The sequence below is a fragment of the Argentina silus genome, assembly GCF_951799395.1.
Source record: "Argentina silus genome assembly, chromosome: X".
Classification (NCBI taxonomy): domain Eukaryota; kingdom Metazoa; phylum Chordata; class Actinopteri; order Argentiniformes; family Argentinidae; genus Argentina; species Argentina silus.
This window is the reverse complement of record NC_139653.1, coordinates 5601956-5619466: the sequence shown is the minus strand read 5'-3', so window position 1 is coordinate 5619466 and position 17511 is coordinate 5601956. Positions and strand designations below refer to the sequence as shown.

The following is a 17511-nucleotide window of genomic DNA, read 5'->3' as shown; positions in this document are numbered from 1 at the left end:
TTGAGACGCTGTGACGTCTAGGTCCTGAGATGTAACTGGGCAGGGGGAAAAGAGGAGGTATGGACTCACCTGGAAGGTGGGGAGTTGGATGGTTTGCGGTGTCATCCTGCGTCGGAGAGCAGGGGCTGATTTTGGGCGGGGCCTCTTCACCTCTGGCTCCTCCCCTCTTTGGCGTCCGATGTCCTCGTCGCACGACTTCCTTGATGTCAGGACCTTCCCGTCCAGGAAGTAGTGGTGGTTTCCGTTCCTGTCCCGGTCCCTCTCTCGCTCGCGCCCTTCCCCCGTCACCGTAGCAGCCATGGTGGCGGCCTCTCCCTTGCCGTCGGAGGTGATTGTGCAGTCCGAGGCCGAGCTGCTCTGCTGCTTGTGTTTGAACTTGAACGAATCCCTGCGGGTGGGCGGGGTCGGCGGTGTGGGCGTCGATGAGGATGAGAGAGACTCCACTTTCAAGGGCTGCGGCGATGCGATCTGATTGGCCGAGAGGTACTCCATCTTGGAGGAGGGCGTCTCGGGGCGTTTGAAGGTGTCAACGTCGAAGATGGACTTCCTCTGTTTGGGGGATTTGAAGATGGAGAGCTGGGCCACCGCGGTGGTCAGGGTGGGGGGGTTATCTGGGGCTACAGACATGCCGCCCACCATCATCTTGGGCCAGGTTCCCCCGCTGTGCTTCTTCTCCAGGGTGGTCTCCACGGTGATGCAGTCTGGGGGGCCGCTAGGGTCGTAGGTCATGGGGGGCGGGGGGAGCTGGGCGTAGGAGCAGCACTCCTGGAAGGCGCTGGGGCCGTAGCGGCCGGGGGGGCCCAGGTCTGAGGAGGGGGGGCGGAGGCTGGTGGCATGGAGCGACCCCATGGAGAAGGGCTTCCTGGCGTCCCCGTACATCCCTACCTCCTCATGTTCACTTCTGACCTTCCTCCTGTCCCCGGGGATGTTAACCGAACTACCGCCACCACTGCCACCTCCGTCAGGGCAAAAGATGTCTGTCTGGGTGGAGCTGTTATGTTTGAGGTTACGGCTGTTGCGAGAGTGGACCTCGGACAGGAGGACGCGCCCATTGGATTTCTCAGACGACTCCCGGAGGCTCTCAAAGATGTTCTGGCCAGACGTGCTGTGAGGGAAGAACTGTGGAAGGGGGATAGAGAGAGTAAGTATTCACTATCTAAGCAAGTAATGCATTCTTAAAATGGTAAAAAATAAATAAAAAAAAGTGCATCTTATAAACTTGAGCCTTGTCAAATGTTATCCTGGAAGATAGTAACTGCAGCAGTATTTGTACTGATAAAAAAAAAGTTACACAGACCATCACAGTTCTTAAAAAAAAGAGTACAGTACAAGAACGCCAAAAGTAGTTCAAGGATTACACAAGAGCAAGGGCACCCGATTTGAGGTTAAAAGAAGCAGGTAAAGGAGGGGGGCTATAAAGTGGGACCCGCCAGCAGCATAGGAGCCCCTGCAGGAGCGAAAAGCTCAGTTGAAACGGAAAGGAGTAAAGTAGAGGAGGTGAGTGTGGTTCACCTTCATGAGAGAGAGGCTGAGAGAGTCCCTGCAGTTCCTCAACAGAGTCTCACACTCCGTCACTGATTTGTTATCCAGAGCAATGCCGTTTATCTGTGGGAACAGAGGGGGAAATGGTGTGGGGGGGGGGGGAATTAGGCCAGAGCACACACACACACTCTTTAATACCTCCATTGACATACCATACATACTGCAATGCGGCCTGCATAGTGATAATGTCATCAACGTACAGAGGTACCATCAGAACCTGTGCACACACGCATACACAAAAAAGCATATGCAATGTCTGTTTGTTAGGTCTTCTGCAGCCTTTAATTCCCTATCTCTGGCTCCAGCCCTAACCCTAGTTTCAACCCCCACTGTGAAACTAACAAGTGAGGTAGGGAATTATTAACATTAAACAATCTACAGTAACCCCAACTAGAGGTCACACAGGCAAGCCCCAGTACATCGTAGTCTCTGGGACTGGAGCATACCTGCTGCAGTGGGATACTACTATTAGAAATCTAGGCCAGCGCTTCTCAGAGCGTAAGCACCCCACACTGCTCAATCCCCACATTTCCATGACAATGCCCTTAAGATGAATCATAAAAATACTGAGGAATGGAGAGGGAGAGAAGGGAAAGCAGGTAATATATGCAGGCTCTGGCTCTCTAATGTAAAAAAAAAAAAGAGTCAGTGTTGTGGAAAAAGTTGTCTTTGATGCATTCTACTCTGTCCAGGGAGTTTATTAGTCCTCCTGTGAATCCTGGATGTCAGCACCAGGCATTACCAGTTTATCATTATGTATATCTCACTGTAGACTCAGCACAGTTCCATATTTTGCTAACACAATTAAACCTCTAATGTGCTAAATATAACCCTACTAAATATATAACCTAAATATAACCTGATACGCTACTGTGATTAACTACTAGGATTAGTAGTTATAGTCTTATAGTCTTATAGTCTTATAGTTATAGTAGGACTACTATAAGACGATACATATCGACGAGGAAGATCTGAAGGCGTCTGTTCTTACCATGGCTAATCGCTGGCGCCGAGCTATCATCTTTCATATCGGTTTGCCGGCTAATAGGAGCTTCACTGTTAAAGGTGAGCGACAGGGACATAAGCCCTGTGGTGTTTATCAAGCACCGTGCGTTTAAGATAAGGAGCTGGAGGATTTAGATTTCTGCTGATGTTTGGGGTGATAACTAGAAAAAGGTCACTCTTCTGCATCGAGTAATGGCCTTTATCGTCACTAGCCGGTCCCTACGTCTCTGGTGTCTGCATGTATATCAATCGAATCAAATAGGTACCAACTAATATGGATATCTGCACCTAGTCATACAAACAAGTAGCTAAGGCTTTGGAGGCTCTTGCTATTCTACCCTTGTCCTGGACAAGTAAACTGTAGGGTCAACTTTTTTTTTTTTTAAACCTCTCTCTTTGCCAAAACAGATTAACGTTTTCCTCGAATGAGGGAATTGCGAATCAATAGATCAGCCCTTTTCAATACAACAGACCAACACAAATCTAACTTTGCAAGTTCCTAGATGCGTTTTTGAGATTTAACTGTGTTAGGAAGTTTGCTGATAAAAAATAAGATGAACCCTATTAGTCTATACACAAAGCCATGTGTGCATTTGTTTGCAGATATTCTTCATCAGTACCATGTTATTTAGCACAGTTAATAGACTTATAGGTTTCATCTAAACACTACAACACAGTAAGAAAACACAAAACATTTATTGTGTTTTTCACTATTTTCAGTGATCTTTTTGGTGCCTGGTGTTTACAGACCATTTTTCCATTTTTAGCTTTCGGACAAGTAAAAAATGGGCCAAAATCAGTAACCCCATAAGGACAGATCACGACCCTGTCCTTATGGGTCGTGATTCTGTGACAGGCAGAGGAGGAGAATGAGGAAGAGGAGAAGGACAACTCACAGCGATAAGTCGGTCTCCGACAGTCAGAGACCCCTCTCTGGCTGCAGGGCTGCCCTGGACAAGGGCTGTCACATATACCCCGCTCTCTAGACCTATACCACTGTCTGTAGTAGAGGAGACAGGGGAAACAGTTTAGCTTCATCACACAAAATGAAAGACACACAAGCAATTTGCAGGGCTTCTTAGGACTGACTTTGAGAGATACAGCAGTGCTGGTCCCAGTGACATGTCTAATACCATGGAAACGGAACATTGTATCTCTATGTCTAATACCTTTGTGTCCGATGAGATTAATGTGGACAGGGGTGACCAGTCTCCCTCCCAAGGACTTCCTCCTGCGCACCACCATGTTAATCAGCCCTCCTCCATTAAGCACCGCCTTCACCACCTGCTTCCTGTCCTTATTGGTCAGGTCCATGTCATTTATCTTCAGCAGCCAATCATTCACTCTGTAAAACAGATGAATGTGGGAATGATGATGAGGAATGAACCAAATTGTGTATTTGTACTTATAGTGTTCTATTCTGTCGATGAGAATGTATGTGGTATGAGAATACTGGAGGAAATAAGTAGTACCTTAACCTTCCATCTGCAACACTTCCTCTGTCCACCCTGGTCACAAATATTCCACAATCACCTGGTAAATAAGGATCATTTACCCCTTCAGCAATGTCAAACCCAAGTGCCTTCAAATCCATATCATCCTGCAGAAGAAGAACATATTGCAAGTTATATTTCCTAATCTTTAATTTTACTCCTGAGTCCCTTCAATTGCATTTGTGACTGCATCTGGAAGTGATGTAATTTCCATAGGCCTTGCAGTGCCAACATAGAGGACAATTTATCTGAACCAGGTAGGTCTACGTGTAACAGAGTTGAGATGGTAAACTCACTCCTCAAGTTCAAATACCCCCACTGGCACTGTCGAATAGCTAGCTTTTCGATACCAAAGCTGGTTAACATTGGATATTTGAAGAGACGGTCACGTGTGTTGGCAAGCCAGGGGTCGCAAGTTCAAGGGTCGGTCGGAAAACAAGTCGAATTGCGGCAGTACCGTTTGCAACAACTTGACATCTGTTTCATATGTCTCTGCAGTACTTCATACATCAGTGCTTGCCTCACCCTGTCCTTCTCAAACTCCACCACCTCCGTCTCCCACTCCAGAGAGTCTGTGTCGATGGCAGAGTCATGGGAGCTGTGGGCCATCAGCTGACAGAACCTAGCCTCCTTATCCAGCTGGCTTTCCATCTTCTCCCTGAGAGAGAGAGAGAGAGAGAGAGATGGAGGGGGGGGGGGGTATTAAATATAATATTAATATAGTAATGTTGCATCAGATAGGTCACGGGAGGGACAGGGATCATGACCTTCTATTGGGTGTGAAGGGGTTTCCTTGTTTATCAATTCAGTCATAAGCACAAAAAATGAACAGCAGTCTCATAACCTGATTTCTACAGCCCTAAACAGGTGCAACATAAAAGGTAGTTGCAAAGTCAAATCTATATATGGTAAAGAAAAGGTTCAAGGAGAACTGTAGGGTACTGTAGGTGCATATAACCCAACTGTCACTAAGATGCATTGTCTCCTACTGAATCAGGCCTGGAGGGTGTTTTTGACATTAACACACAACTCTTACTCTATTCTTCAGAGAGGAGAACCTCTCAAAGTCACAGCATACTGGGGTAATATACCATGAATGCACAATCTCACCAGTAGCGGGGGCATAAGGCCTCATCTCAGTACACAAGAGCATTGAACCTGACGGGGAAGAGAAAGTCTGTGTGTATGTGCAGCCAAAACACAAGTGCTTTTTGGGGATTACACTTTTAATCTGAACATGTTGAAACGTGGCCAGAGGAACCAAACAGAGCTCTGGAGAGACCAAGAGAAACAGAACAGCTTACACACACACACACACACACACACACACACACACACACACACACAAAAATCGATTAGCTCAGTTTACAGAGACAAAAAGAAAAAAAGAGAGAAAGACGAATGGGTATAAAACAAATGCTAACACGGTAACTGACAGGCTGGGTGGAATTCCTTCTCAATATGATTTATACCAATCCGATCCCTTTCAGATCTGCACATTAGGTTTAGGGCCAAAATTGAGAGGGATTGATTCTGGACTCACTTGAGCTCCTTGAGCTCTCTCGACGCATCATTCTTCTGCTTCCTCATGTCATCGAGGTTCCGCAGGGCGTCAGCCAGGTCACTGACCGCCCGGTCCCTCTCCCTACGCAGGTTGTCACACAGAGTCCTGGAGAGAGGGGGAGGGGAGAGCGGCAGGAGAAGGGAGAGAAGGATGAGAAAGGGGAGGGAGAGGCAGTCAATCAATACAGATGCATCTCAATGTCTTGACACGCCAAGTGAGGAATACTTATACAGGGAGAAATACAGATCACCAGGGCTATAACTAAGAATGATTTCTGACAACACATTTTAAAACAATTACTTTCTCTTTCCCTCTAGCTCCCTCTCTCTCCCCCTTCCTCTGTCTCCCTCTCTCTCTCTGTCTGTCTGTCTGTCTGTCCCGCTCTCAGAACTCACCGTATGCTCTCTCTCTCCGCTACAATTTTGTCCCTCTCCTGGAAGGCCCAGTCTCTTCGACACTTGGCCACCTCGGCCTCCTGCGTAGCCTCCTTCAGTTCCTGGGACATGGCCTCGTACTGTTTCCTCAGCATCTCTATCTCTTTGTTAGCCCGCTCCATGTCCAGTGTGGCAGAGTCTTGTTTCTGGAACAAATCAAATTGTATTTGGCACGTATCGCATATAGCCGCAATTTATATAGTGAAATGCTTTGGAATCTTGCTCCTCAATCAACAACAGTCAACAGTACAATATAATATAGTATAGTAAAACAGTGACAGAAGTAGTGCATAAGGGTGTACTGTAAGTAGCAGCAGTAATGACTGTAAAAATAACAATAGTCAGTAATACAATGTCAAATGTACACCGTGATACACAGAGGATAGTATGAAAGGGGTTTAGGTTAGTGGTAAAGGTCTACCTCTAGCATTGAGGTCTCGTGGAAACCATATTAACACATCAACCTTTGTGTAGAGTAAAAGTCAGAGTTTGTCTATGGGCTGTGGTCTGTGGAAATCATGTAAATGAGGTCAGACAACACTTAGTGATTAGAATAGAAAACACATGAAACATCACCACACCAACAACACTTCTAAACCTGTCTATAAAGGTGATTTCAGCATGCTGTAAAACCACTGTGAGAGGGACATCTAGGGGTCTGATAGAGAAGTGTCTGCTGCTGCAGCAGCATTTGGCTAAGGGACTAAATCTGCTTTAGGGTCATTCCACTGACATAATCCAATGGCTCACAGTTTATCGGATCCACTAAGCTCTTTATCAAGTGTGGAACCTAACATTTGCAACGGAGTATGCTGTGCCTGTTTGGCCTAGTAGTACTAATACAGGTGTGTGTGTGTGTACACAGCATGTTATACAGATGTGCTTATTCCAGGCAATAAATCCAGACGTGTGTCTCTGTGTGTGTGTATGTATGTATGTATGTATGTATGTATGTATGTATGTATGTATGTATGTCTCACCTGTCTGGCCTGGTAGTATTCTCTGAGCAGCTGGTCTCTCTGGATAATGGCCTCCGTCCTCTCCTTGCGGGCCACGTCTCTCTCCTCCCGGACAGTGTCCATGTCCTTGCAGGCCTGGCTCAGCTCCTTCTGGGCCTCGGCCTTGTCCTTCACCTCATGACAGTACTTCTCCAGCAGCTCGTTCCTCTCACAGATAGCCCTGTCTCGGTCCACAAGCGACGAGTTCAGCTCCTTAAGGACAAAAACAACAACACATACACTCACCAGCCACTTTATTAGGTACACCTGTTCAACTGCTCCTTAACGCAAATATCTAATCAGCCAATCACATGGCAGCAACTCAATGCATTTAGGCATGTAAACATGGTCAAGACGACCTGCTGAAGTTCAAACCGAGCATCAGAATGGGGAAGATTTAAGTGACTTTGAACGTGGCATGGTTGTTGGTGCCAGACAGGCTGGTCTGAGTATTTCAGAAACTGCTGATCTACTGGGATTTTCACACACAACCATCTCTAGGGTTTACAGAGAATGGTCTGAAAAAGAGAAAATATCCAGTCAGCAGCAGTTCTCTGGGCGAAAATGTCTTGTTGATGCCAGAGGTCAGAGGAGAATGGCCAGACTGGTTCGAGATGATAGAAAGGCAACAGTAACTCAAATAACCACTCGTTACAACCAAGGTATGCAGAAGACCATCTCTGAACGCACAACACGTCGAACCTTGGAGCAGATGGGCTACAGCAGCAGAAGACCACACCGGGTGCCATTCCTGTCAGCTAAGAACAGGTAACTGAGGCTACAATTCGCACAGGCTCACCAAAATTGGACAATAGAAGATTGGAAAAACGTTGCCTGGTCTGATGAGTCTCGATTTCTGCTGCGACATTCAGATGGTAGGGTCAGAATTTGGCGTAAACAACATGAAAGCATGGATCCATCCTGCCTTGTATCAACAGTTCAGGCTGTTGGTGGTGGTGTAATGGTGTGGGGGATATTTTCTTGGCACACTTTGGGCCCCTTAGTACCAATTGAGCATCATTTAAATGCCACAGCCTGCCTGAGTATTGTTGCTGACCATGTCCATCCCTTTATGACCACAGTGTACCCATCTTCTGATCCTACTTCCAGCAGGATAACGCGCCATGTCACAAAGCTCACATCATCTCAAACTGGTTTCTTGAACATAACAATGAGTTCACTGTACTCCAATGGCCTCCACAGTCACCAGATCTCAATCCAATAGAGCACCTTTGGGATGTGGTGGAACGGGAGATTCGCATCATGGATGTGCAGCCGACAAATCTGCAGCAACTGCGTGATGCTATCATGTCAATATGGACCAAAATCTCTGAGGAATGTTTCCAGCACCTTGTTGAATCTATGCCACAAAGAATTAAGGCAGTTCTGAAGGCAAAAGGGGGTCCAACCCGGTACTAGCAAGGTGTACCTAATAAAGTGACTGGTGAGTGTATATATACAGTAGTGATTCAGAGATACAATCCATGGTGCCTCTCAAGGTTTCTTCCAACCTAGTGGCTTTCCCCCTCGCTACTGTCACCTTGGTTTGAGCGTGATTTAGTCCAGAGTTGCCATTTAGCAGTTTGTGACATGTGATTATCAATAGATTGATGGATTGATTGACGAATGTATCGCCTGACTTATTGACAGACTGACAACCTGTCTAAGTACTCAATTGTCAATGGTGACAATGTATTATCTAGACAAGGTCTACTTGAGAAATTGATTCATTGACAAATATATTGATCACTTACATTGACTAATTGATTATCACCGGTCTAATTGCCTCAATCTCCTTTCTGGTGATAAGCTATCATCCCTCAGACAAGGAGTGCTTGACAACCTGATTAATTTAACAAATAGATTTATTGATTAAATTGACTGATTATGTTAAGAATTAATGTTAACCCCTCTGATTGTGTCTTGGGTCTCCTATAAACATTTATCTGGGTCATGAGTCCCCAAATGTCGTTGGGGCCTTGTTTCATCTAAACATACGTATACCTACCCTGTTGTAGATTCACTACCTATCACCCAAAACAACAGATGGTTTGACCCAAGAACAAAGGCGATAAAACTGTGTTATGCTCTGAAATAGTTAGTTATGCCGTCCGGCTGTGTCCAAGAAAGGTTTGACTTTGGAATCGATTCTGTTTTAATAAAAGCCTCAATATTTGAACGTCTCTTCTCCTTTTTCTGGACACAAACAATTATTACCTGTCGGAGAGCCTCCATCTCCTCCCCAGCCACCATCCTCTCCGATGAGGTGTTTTTGAGGCGCGCCTCTGCAGCTTCCAGTGCCGTCTGTAGCTTGTCTAACTCTTTGATGACCTGGTCCCTCTCGCTCATGATCAGACGATACTCGTTGAACACAGAGTCCCTCTCCTCCTTGTACTTCTCGCAGTCCTTCACCGCCTTCAGCTGGAAGTTCTTGCAGCGCGTCACCTCCGACTGCAGACGCTCCATCTCCCGCTGCAGCTCCTTGTTCTGGGCTGTGGACTTGTTCAGCTCCTGCTGCACAGAGTCAAACCTGCAAGGAAGGAGACGGGGAGGGGTGTTACCTACATATGGACACGGAGCACTGCTGTTTATCAATGTTAACATTGTTTCAGCAGTGTGTGTGTGTGTGTGTGTGTGTGTCTGTAAACTAACTCCTCATAGATGTGGAGTTGGTACTTGGTGGTAGTGTATGGCTGAGTCTCATCGTTCCAACAGTATGTGTGCGTGTGTGGTGTGAATGTGCTTGCGTGCACATTACCTCCTCATGGATGTGGAACACTGTTGCTGGTAGTGTACGGCCGAGTCTCGTTGTTTGAGCAGCACGTCCGTCTGTTTCTGCAGCCGCCTGTTCTCCTCCTCCGTCTGCTCCAGTCGGCTCAGGTCCGTGTTGTGATTGGCTACCATCTCGCTGTAGCGTTTGCTCAGGGCATCGTACTCCTTCCTCACCCCCTCCAGCTTGTCCATAGCAGTGTCGTAGAGCTGGTTCAACACCTCAGATGAGCCGTTCTCTCTCATTACCTGGGAGGGTCGGCAGAACGTCGTCAACTCGTTTACAACAACCATGAAAAGCAACATGGTATCGTTGATAAAGGTACTTACATCGCTAAGATTATGTCCTAGTTCGTCAAAATAGTAGACGTCTAGGTTGCATACAGAGCTGTGAAAAGTGCTATATACATTTTATGCATGATGATTATTATTATTAATTATTATTATTATTATCATCATCAATAGAAACACACTTTTATTTGCAGAGGGAAACAATGAATGAATGTTGCTGTTTTTGAGTGTTGTTAAGTGTGGTGACACCACAAGTGAGACAGGCCAGGGCGTTGATTCTCGAGGGCGATCTAAAAGCGGAAACCCCAGTGATGTAGATTAATAAGCAGAACTAGAAAGCGATGGAGGAATTTGCATTTTTACTCTATCCACTCAATTTAGGGAACAGATCCTCATTAAATACACACAAACTAATCCCATCAACCTGGTTTGGGAATTCCTTCATGTTTACCCTAGATAAGCAGCAGAGGGCATCAATGGGCAGCTGCTGCTGCTGTCGGTGGATTTCTCCCCACCACTAACCAACGCCAGTGCAGGTCTACAGACAGCAGGGTTGAAATACACAGGGTGGTCCAGTGGTCTAGCACTCGCAGCCTACAGTGCACACACATGCCCATGTCGGCATGGGTTAGAATCCGGCCCATACCCTGCTGACATGCTCTCTTTTCCTTACATTCCTGTCATTCTCCACTGTCTCTATCCAATCAAATCAAATAAAAAATAAAAAATAGTGGGACTGCCCCACTCAAAAAAATAACCTTAAACTAAAAGAAATACACTGGTCTGACCAGTCTAAAACTAGGACTAGTCGGACTGAAATTACTAGCAATAATGAGATGAGATTATACTTCATTAATCCCAACAGGGAAATTGGTTTGTCAATACCAGCCACATTTAAGACAGACAGACAAAACATAATCACCACATTAAAACACAGTACATAGATCAAAGATGTTAGAAAGTTCCTGATGATAAGTGTGCAACACAGCAATCCTAAAGTGCATGGTTAATGTGCAAAACAGAAAGTGACTTAATTATATTGCAATTCTGTCCTGAGAGTGTCATCACTATGATATGATACTGATACATTCTTTCCTTGTTACACTAACTTTATATTGGTTACTTTTTCATTGTGAATACAGTAAATAGTAAAGCAGTGCTGAGCAGAGCAAAAAATACCTAGCATGATTTTTTATTGTACCTGTCTTTAACAATGTTTTGGAGAAAACAGTCATTATTCAACCAGAGAATAGACCAGTAATAAACAACAAATCTGGAACTCCGGGATAATGACAGACTGGCAAAATTACATCTACACAATTTCTAAAATATATCATTACGGGGACCAAATTCCCTGTTGTTTTGTGTTGATATAAACTGCATCAACACAACAAGAAGGTTACAGTAGGTTGCATGTGTGGACTCGGGAGGCTGGCTGGAGCTGTGGTTTGGCTCCTGAGAGAGCTGGACAGGGACCTGAGGGCAGTATTGACCCAGTCCACATCAAAGCCTGTGTGTGTCCGTGTCACCGTGCCCTTTACATGAGAGCCAGAGTCCTTGCCCTCCATCGCTGCCCTTTTCCAGAAGTGCTCTGTATGCACATCCCAGTCCTGTCCCAGCCTTGCTCTGCCCTGTCCTGTCCAGTCCCTCTCCTCTCCTCTCCCTTCCTCTCCTGTTTCCCCTCCCTTCCTCTCCTCTCCACCATGGGTGCTGTGTCATCCCCAGAGAGGCAGGTGTGACAGCAGAAAAGAGCAGCCCAATACAGGTCACAGTAACCTCATCTCCGTCTCCAACACAACAGCTCAGCTCACATAATAGTCTAATAACACAACAGCTGAAATCATATCATACAGCACACCAAGCAATCTGCCCCCTGTGGACCAGCAGGGTTCTCTTATTCCAACAACCGCAGCTCTCTTTAAGGATGCAGTGTATCTTAGCTTCATTCAGCAGGGTTATAGTTGACTTGACCTCCCTTTTTGATTTGGGAAAGATCTAGTCAGATGTCAGGTGTGTATAAGTGTTATATGCTAAATGTGTATGTCTGTGTGTGTGTGTGTGTATACCTGTTGTTGCTGTAGCCTGAGGTCGGCCACCTCTTTCTGGTCTTCACTGTGTAGTCTCTTGAGCTCCTCACAGCTCTGCTTCAGGTGGTTGTGCTCTCTGACCATCTGGGTGCTGTCTCCTCTCAAAACCTCCATCTCCTCCTTCAGCTGAGACTGCTCCCCCAGCACACGACTGTGCAACATACTGGACACACACACACACACACACACACACACACACACACACACAGACACAGACACAGACACAGACACAGACACAACCGATCTGTTTGTAGGTTATTCTGTAAGTACTGAATGCTATACAACGTCACCCCTGTGAACCTTTAAGTCAATGAGTGGAGCACAAATAGAGGTTGAGATTAACCCATCCTGTTTGACTGCTTTCCTTGACAGCACAGTTTACATGCGATCACAGGCCTGTTGGAGAAACTCGAGTATAGTGGTAATCCTGATCATCTACCTCATCCTCACATGCGCACGCACACATATCTGGACTTAATGCCTGGTCTTAGCACATCTGTATGGAACACGACGAAACTCCACACGTCTGGTATGAAATGCTTCAAAAATACAAATCAAATCAAGCTGGATAACTTGATAATATAGGCTAGACTGTAGACGCCTCCTGCATCAAATACAGAGAAAAAGTAGCTCTAATGACAAATACCAATTCTATTACAATAGAATAAGAACATAAGAAGGGATGTTCTCTTATTAGTCTAATTGCAACACCAAGTGCTTATCTAGTCTACAACTGCGTAGAATTACATAATAAAACACCTCATTATTCCTCAACTAATTAAAAGCTGAATTATAAAAAATATATATATAAATATATAAAAAGCAGCAGCAGATGGTCCTTGAACAAATGTCCACCACTCAGTGTACACTGCAGCAATGATGCTCAGAGAGCAAGCCTAAAGCAAAGCTCCACACAGTATGAGAGACACAGCACTGACAGTAGGACAGGCAGGCAAGGCAGACTGTTTCGACTGCTGACACAAGAGTCAGGGTTCAATGAAACCTGAATTCTGCATTATTACCATCACTATCATTACATTATTCAATATAATCAAATATCATGATATTTGGAGGATGTATGGATGTGAAAAATCATCTTGTCCCCTACACGGCTTATCATCTATTTTCTTATCGTGTACTCATGGGGGGAGGGGTTCAGAAAAAAGAAAAGCTAATGTAAAAAAACTTTTGCACATGTTCACACCCCTAATTTGGAGCATATCATGATATTGTTTCCTTATTGAAAATGGTCTGTAAAAGTCCTTAAAACAGATATGTGCATAAATACATGAGCAGTGTCCCACTGTTTTAGCAAGGCAAAACACCTCTAGCGGTGAAAACATGTCTCTTTGTTTTCCAACACCAGCCATACACTACACTATGCACTGCCTTTCAGTCATTTCTGCTCATGCTGGAATGTCTCCACCATACTTCAGAAATTAATGATATTATCGTACATCTTGATATTTTCTAAAGTAATATCGCCAATTGGAAACATTTTGACACCGCCCAACTCTAGTGAGCAAGATACAGTTTACTACTGATACATGCAATGGTTTATGACCAGAGCACGCAGATACCCAGGGCAATGAAAAATAATCTATTTGCATTGGGACTGGTAATGCCAGTGAATGGATGACTTGTTACCTGCAATGTTCATATTTGTAATGGAAAATCATAAAAGATCATCAATGAAAATCCAGACATTATAAGAGAAGTACTCACTGGTAGAAGTCTGCTTCTTTGACAGCCTCCTCGCACCTCTTCAGGGTCTTGGTGTGTTGGTTCTGCAGGGTCTGCAGGTCGGCCATGGCCCTCATACACTGACTTTTCAGACGCTCATAGTCATGACTCGCTTTGGAATTCGGCCTTTAGGAGACGAGCAGTAATGCATCACTACCATCACCATCATCATCATCATCATCATCCTCACTATCATCATCACAAGCAGCACCACTACCACAATGTTATGAAAATAACATTCCAATTTGCATTCTAAGTGGAATGTAGTTAGAAGAAGAAGAAGAAGAAATTAATTGCATTTAGAGGTTCTTTCTAAGGATCCAGACTGTACAGACAGACCAAACTAATTAAATAGACAATAAAAAAGGTCAATGTTTTCTCTCCCAGGTTATATCCAGTCGGCGTCTCTGCATATGTTATTGCTTGTTAACAACATGGAACCCGGAACTGGGTTGAGAGGACATTCATAAACCACACAGCATGATTACCTCTCACCTTCTGTCAACATTTCTGATCATAAACCCAGCCTGCACTGAGAGCAATCGACCTTGACAAAACCTAAATGCACTCATTGCAGAGAGCTTAAACTACTGTTCATGTCCATGCAGTTTGTTGTGTAATGCCAGTTTTGCTAAACTCTTCTAATTTCATCAATGTTAACAAAATTATTTTCCTGGATACAGAATATAGAGTAACAATTATGCATTGAATCCTTTATTAAACATTACTAACCATAAATCTATGTTCTTACAGCCATTGATCTCATAACAACCTTGTCTATAAACAGTACATACGTAACAAGTGAATAACAGAAATGAAACTGGGTGGGTGGGTGTCTCTGTCTCTACCTGCAGTCGTCGAAGGTGGTGCCAGGTGATGCCAGCGCCAGGCGCTTGCGGAGTTCGTCTCTCTCGCGGGTCACCTGACGCAGCTGGAACAGGATGGTGTCCAGGTTGTCACCAGCTGGCCTGTTGTCATTGAGGGCCGGGGGTGGGGACGAGGCTTTACCGGTAACAGGAAGAAGAACACCGTACAGGGATGAGGATCCACATACTGTTTTAACACTACAGAGCCAAACCGTGCGGAGCCAAGCTGAGCTATACTGTACCGGCCTGGTTACACTTTTAACATAGGAACTGTAATGGTGCTGGTAAGGACAATGTGAAAGGAAAGTATCCAAGCCAGCCCCATATGGTTTGGTTTGACCCTGTACTATAGTGTGTAAAGACCCTTACATGACAATGCTCAATAGGTAGACTGTGTCATTGAAAGATGACTTTGAATGCAACTCACACACTGAAATATGAAGGAAAAAAAACTATTTCTATTTATATACAGATGACGGAGCTCACGTAAGGTCAAAGATGGGCAGACACTGGCCTAGACATTCTGAACACTTTATGCAGAATTACTGCTACAAATGTCTGATGTGAATTTCAATCTGTTTTTTTTTTCTACGTCAATCTGCTGCGCATTTATAAAGCATCAGGCTACCTTCTGATTCCCAAGGCAACAATGTCAGTAATCTCCAACAGAAAAATTACAGACGGCAACATGCTGAAGATGGGATGTAGATTGGACAACATATTTCTTGAATTTTGTGTGGTTTATAAAAGCAAAAAAAGTCTCCAAAGCATTTGTACATGTGCAGTAGTCAGTCATATAGAAACACATGGGTCTATCTAAGTGAAAAATCAATAGTCTTTTACATTTATGGCATTTAGCAGACTTTATCCAAAGCGACGTACAACAAATACATTTGTTTAAGTAAGTGAATCATCTATCCAACAGTCATCATAAGACAACATAATCAATGCTCACACCAGGGGCCATTGGCAGTCATAATGCTTTTTAAATATATTTTATTAGCAGGAGAGAACTTGTACAGGGGGGTAGCAGGGGAGAAGAGGTCTCGGGGTTAGGGTTAGTATAGGGGGGGTAGTGAGGGTGAAGCGGTCTTTAGGAGGGACTGTTAAGATGTAGCCTGAAGAGATGGGTTTTCAATCTACGACGGAAGATCGGAAGTGACTCTGCAGTCCTGACCGTTGTGGGAAGCTCATTCCACCAGCGGGGCGCCAGGACAGTGAAAAGCCGTGACCGAGTGGGGCGGCCACTGCATCCACGTAGAGGCGGCGGTGCCAGGCGGGCAGTCGAGGTGGAGGAGCAGAGTGATCTTGCAGGGGTTTGGGGGCTAACCATTGCTTGCAAGTAGTCTATATTAAAACCATTCCCCTCTGTTTGTGTTCCGGGTTTCTTCCATTTTTGCTTTCACCTATCTGAGATATACATTCAAATCAGTGTAAATGGAGGAGACGAGGAGAGAGGAAAGAGAGGAGGCCTCAGACTGTCAAGGAGATACTATATGTTCCAATAGTATCACTTTCACTGTGGTCAGGAGGTGAAGAGAGGAAAGAGCCCCAACAAAGACCCAAGAAGAGAGAGCTTAGAGAAGGAAGCATCTGTCTGTTCAGGGACTGTTCATAGGGCCACCCTGAGCAGAAGGGACCGGGGCACGGGAGTACAGGAGATTATGTGCATCTTTTGGCGTAGTGGCTGGCCCTTTGCAGGTTTTACGTAACCAGGCTGAGTCATTTGGACCCCTGTCAAACTGAGGAAGGAGTTAGTGAGCATGCGCATGTAAGCAGGGAAAACTATGGCATTTCACAGAGTAGTCTGTAGCTTATGGGCCACATACTGCAGCAGAGTAGGCTGTTGGGACACATACTGTAGCAGAGTAGGCTGTTGGGCCATATACTGTAGCAGAGTAGGCTGTTGGGACACATACTGTAGTAAAGGCCCTACAGCTCCCACTTAGCTATTTGTGCCCTTAGGCAGCTAACAGAAACTACTCTCCCTTCATAGATGAGGAGGGTTCCAACTTCAAACTCTTGGATAACTTGGATTCTTTCTGTTAATCATACACAACGTAAATGTTGTTGTGGTTATTTTTTTGGTGTGTGGTACACTCTCGTATTTTTCATTGTTATTGGATAGAGATAGTGGAGAAGGACAGGAAAGTAAGGAGGAGAGGGTATATCAGCAGGGCATGGGTCGGATTCAAACCCATGCCGACATGGGCATATGTGTGCACTGTAGGCCGCAGTGTTAGACCACTGGACCACCCTAGGCCACTTGTTATTGTTATTATGATAAGTATTCTTAAGTTTGCCTGATTGTTTCACATGATTAAATTCAAAGTCTCGGCTAGACACAGCGGCAATGAGTAGTAACAACACTGTAACCTCCATCCTGACAGAGACAGACTGACAGAGCTCAAGGTTCTCTACCTACCGACGCTGCTGAGGGAGCTGCTGCTTTCAGAGTCCGAGGGCATGGTGGAGAGCACACTGTACGTAGAGCCTGAAGACGGATAGAGAGAGAGAGGGGGAGAAGAAGGGGAGAGAAAGAAGTAACATTAAACATGGGGGATGCAGGCCAGGGCCATGTCCGAAAATTCATACTGTGACCTATTTAGCAGGCGTTTTCAGTGTGTAAGTTAGAATGTTTTGCACTGTGAGAAGTTTACGTGAATTGAGTATACTTAAAATGCCAGCATGGATATCATGCTGTATTTTGTATGGATAT

At 45.0% G+C, this 17511-nt stretch overlaps 1 protein-coding gene across 1 annotated transcript in view; it reads right to left on the bottom strand.

Moving 5' to 3' along the window:
* dlg5a (discs, large homolog 5a) overlaps positions 1 to 17511 on the bottom strand; it is a 48074-nt gene that overhangs the window by 20329 nt on the left and 10234 nt on the right. Inside the window, exons 2-16 of the mRNA XM_083695783.1 lie at positions 17218 to 17286; positions 14775 to 14928; positions 13909 to 14052; positions 12163 to 12346; positions 9795 to 10054; positions 9254 to 9566; positions 7019 to 7249; positions 6000 to 6184; positions 5584 to 5709; positions 4566 to 4698; positions 4020 to 4147; positions 3717 to 3892; positions 3444 to 3547; positions 1513 to 1605; positions 70 to 1119 (exon numbers count right to left, since the gene is read on the bottom strand). Coding sequence (XP_083551909.1) covers positions 70 to 1119; positions 1513 to 1605; positions 3444 to 3547; positions 3717 to 3892; positions 4020 to 4147; positions 4566 to 4698; positions 5584 to 5709; positions 6000 to 6184; positions 7019 to 7249; positions 9254 to 9566; positions 9795 to 10054; positions 12163 to 12346; positions 13909 to 14052; positions 14775 to 14928; positions 17218 to 17286 — 3350 coding nt within the window. The remainder of the gene's footprint in view (positions 1 to 69; positions 1120 to 1512; positions 1606 to 3443; positions 3548 to 3716; positions 3893 to 4019; positions 4148 to 4565; positions 4699 to 5583; positions 5710 to 5999; positions 6185 to 7018; positions 7250 to 9253; positions 9567 to 9794; positions 10055 to 12162; positions 12347 to 13908; positions 14053 to 14774; positions 14929 to 17217; positions 17287 to 17511) is intronic.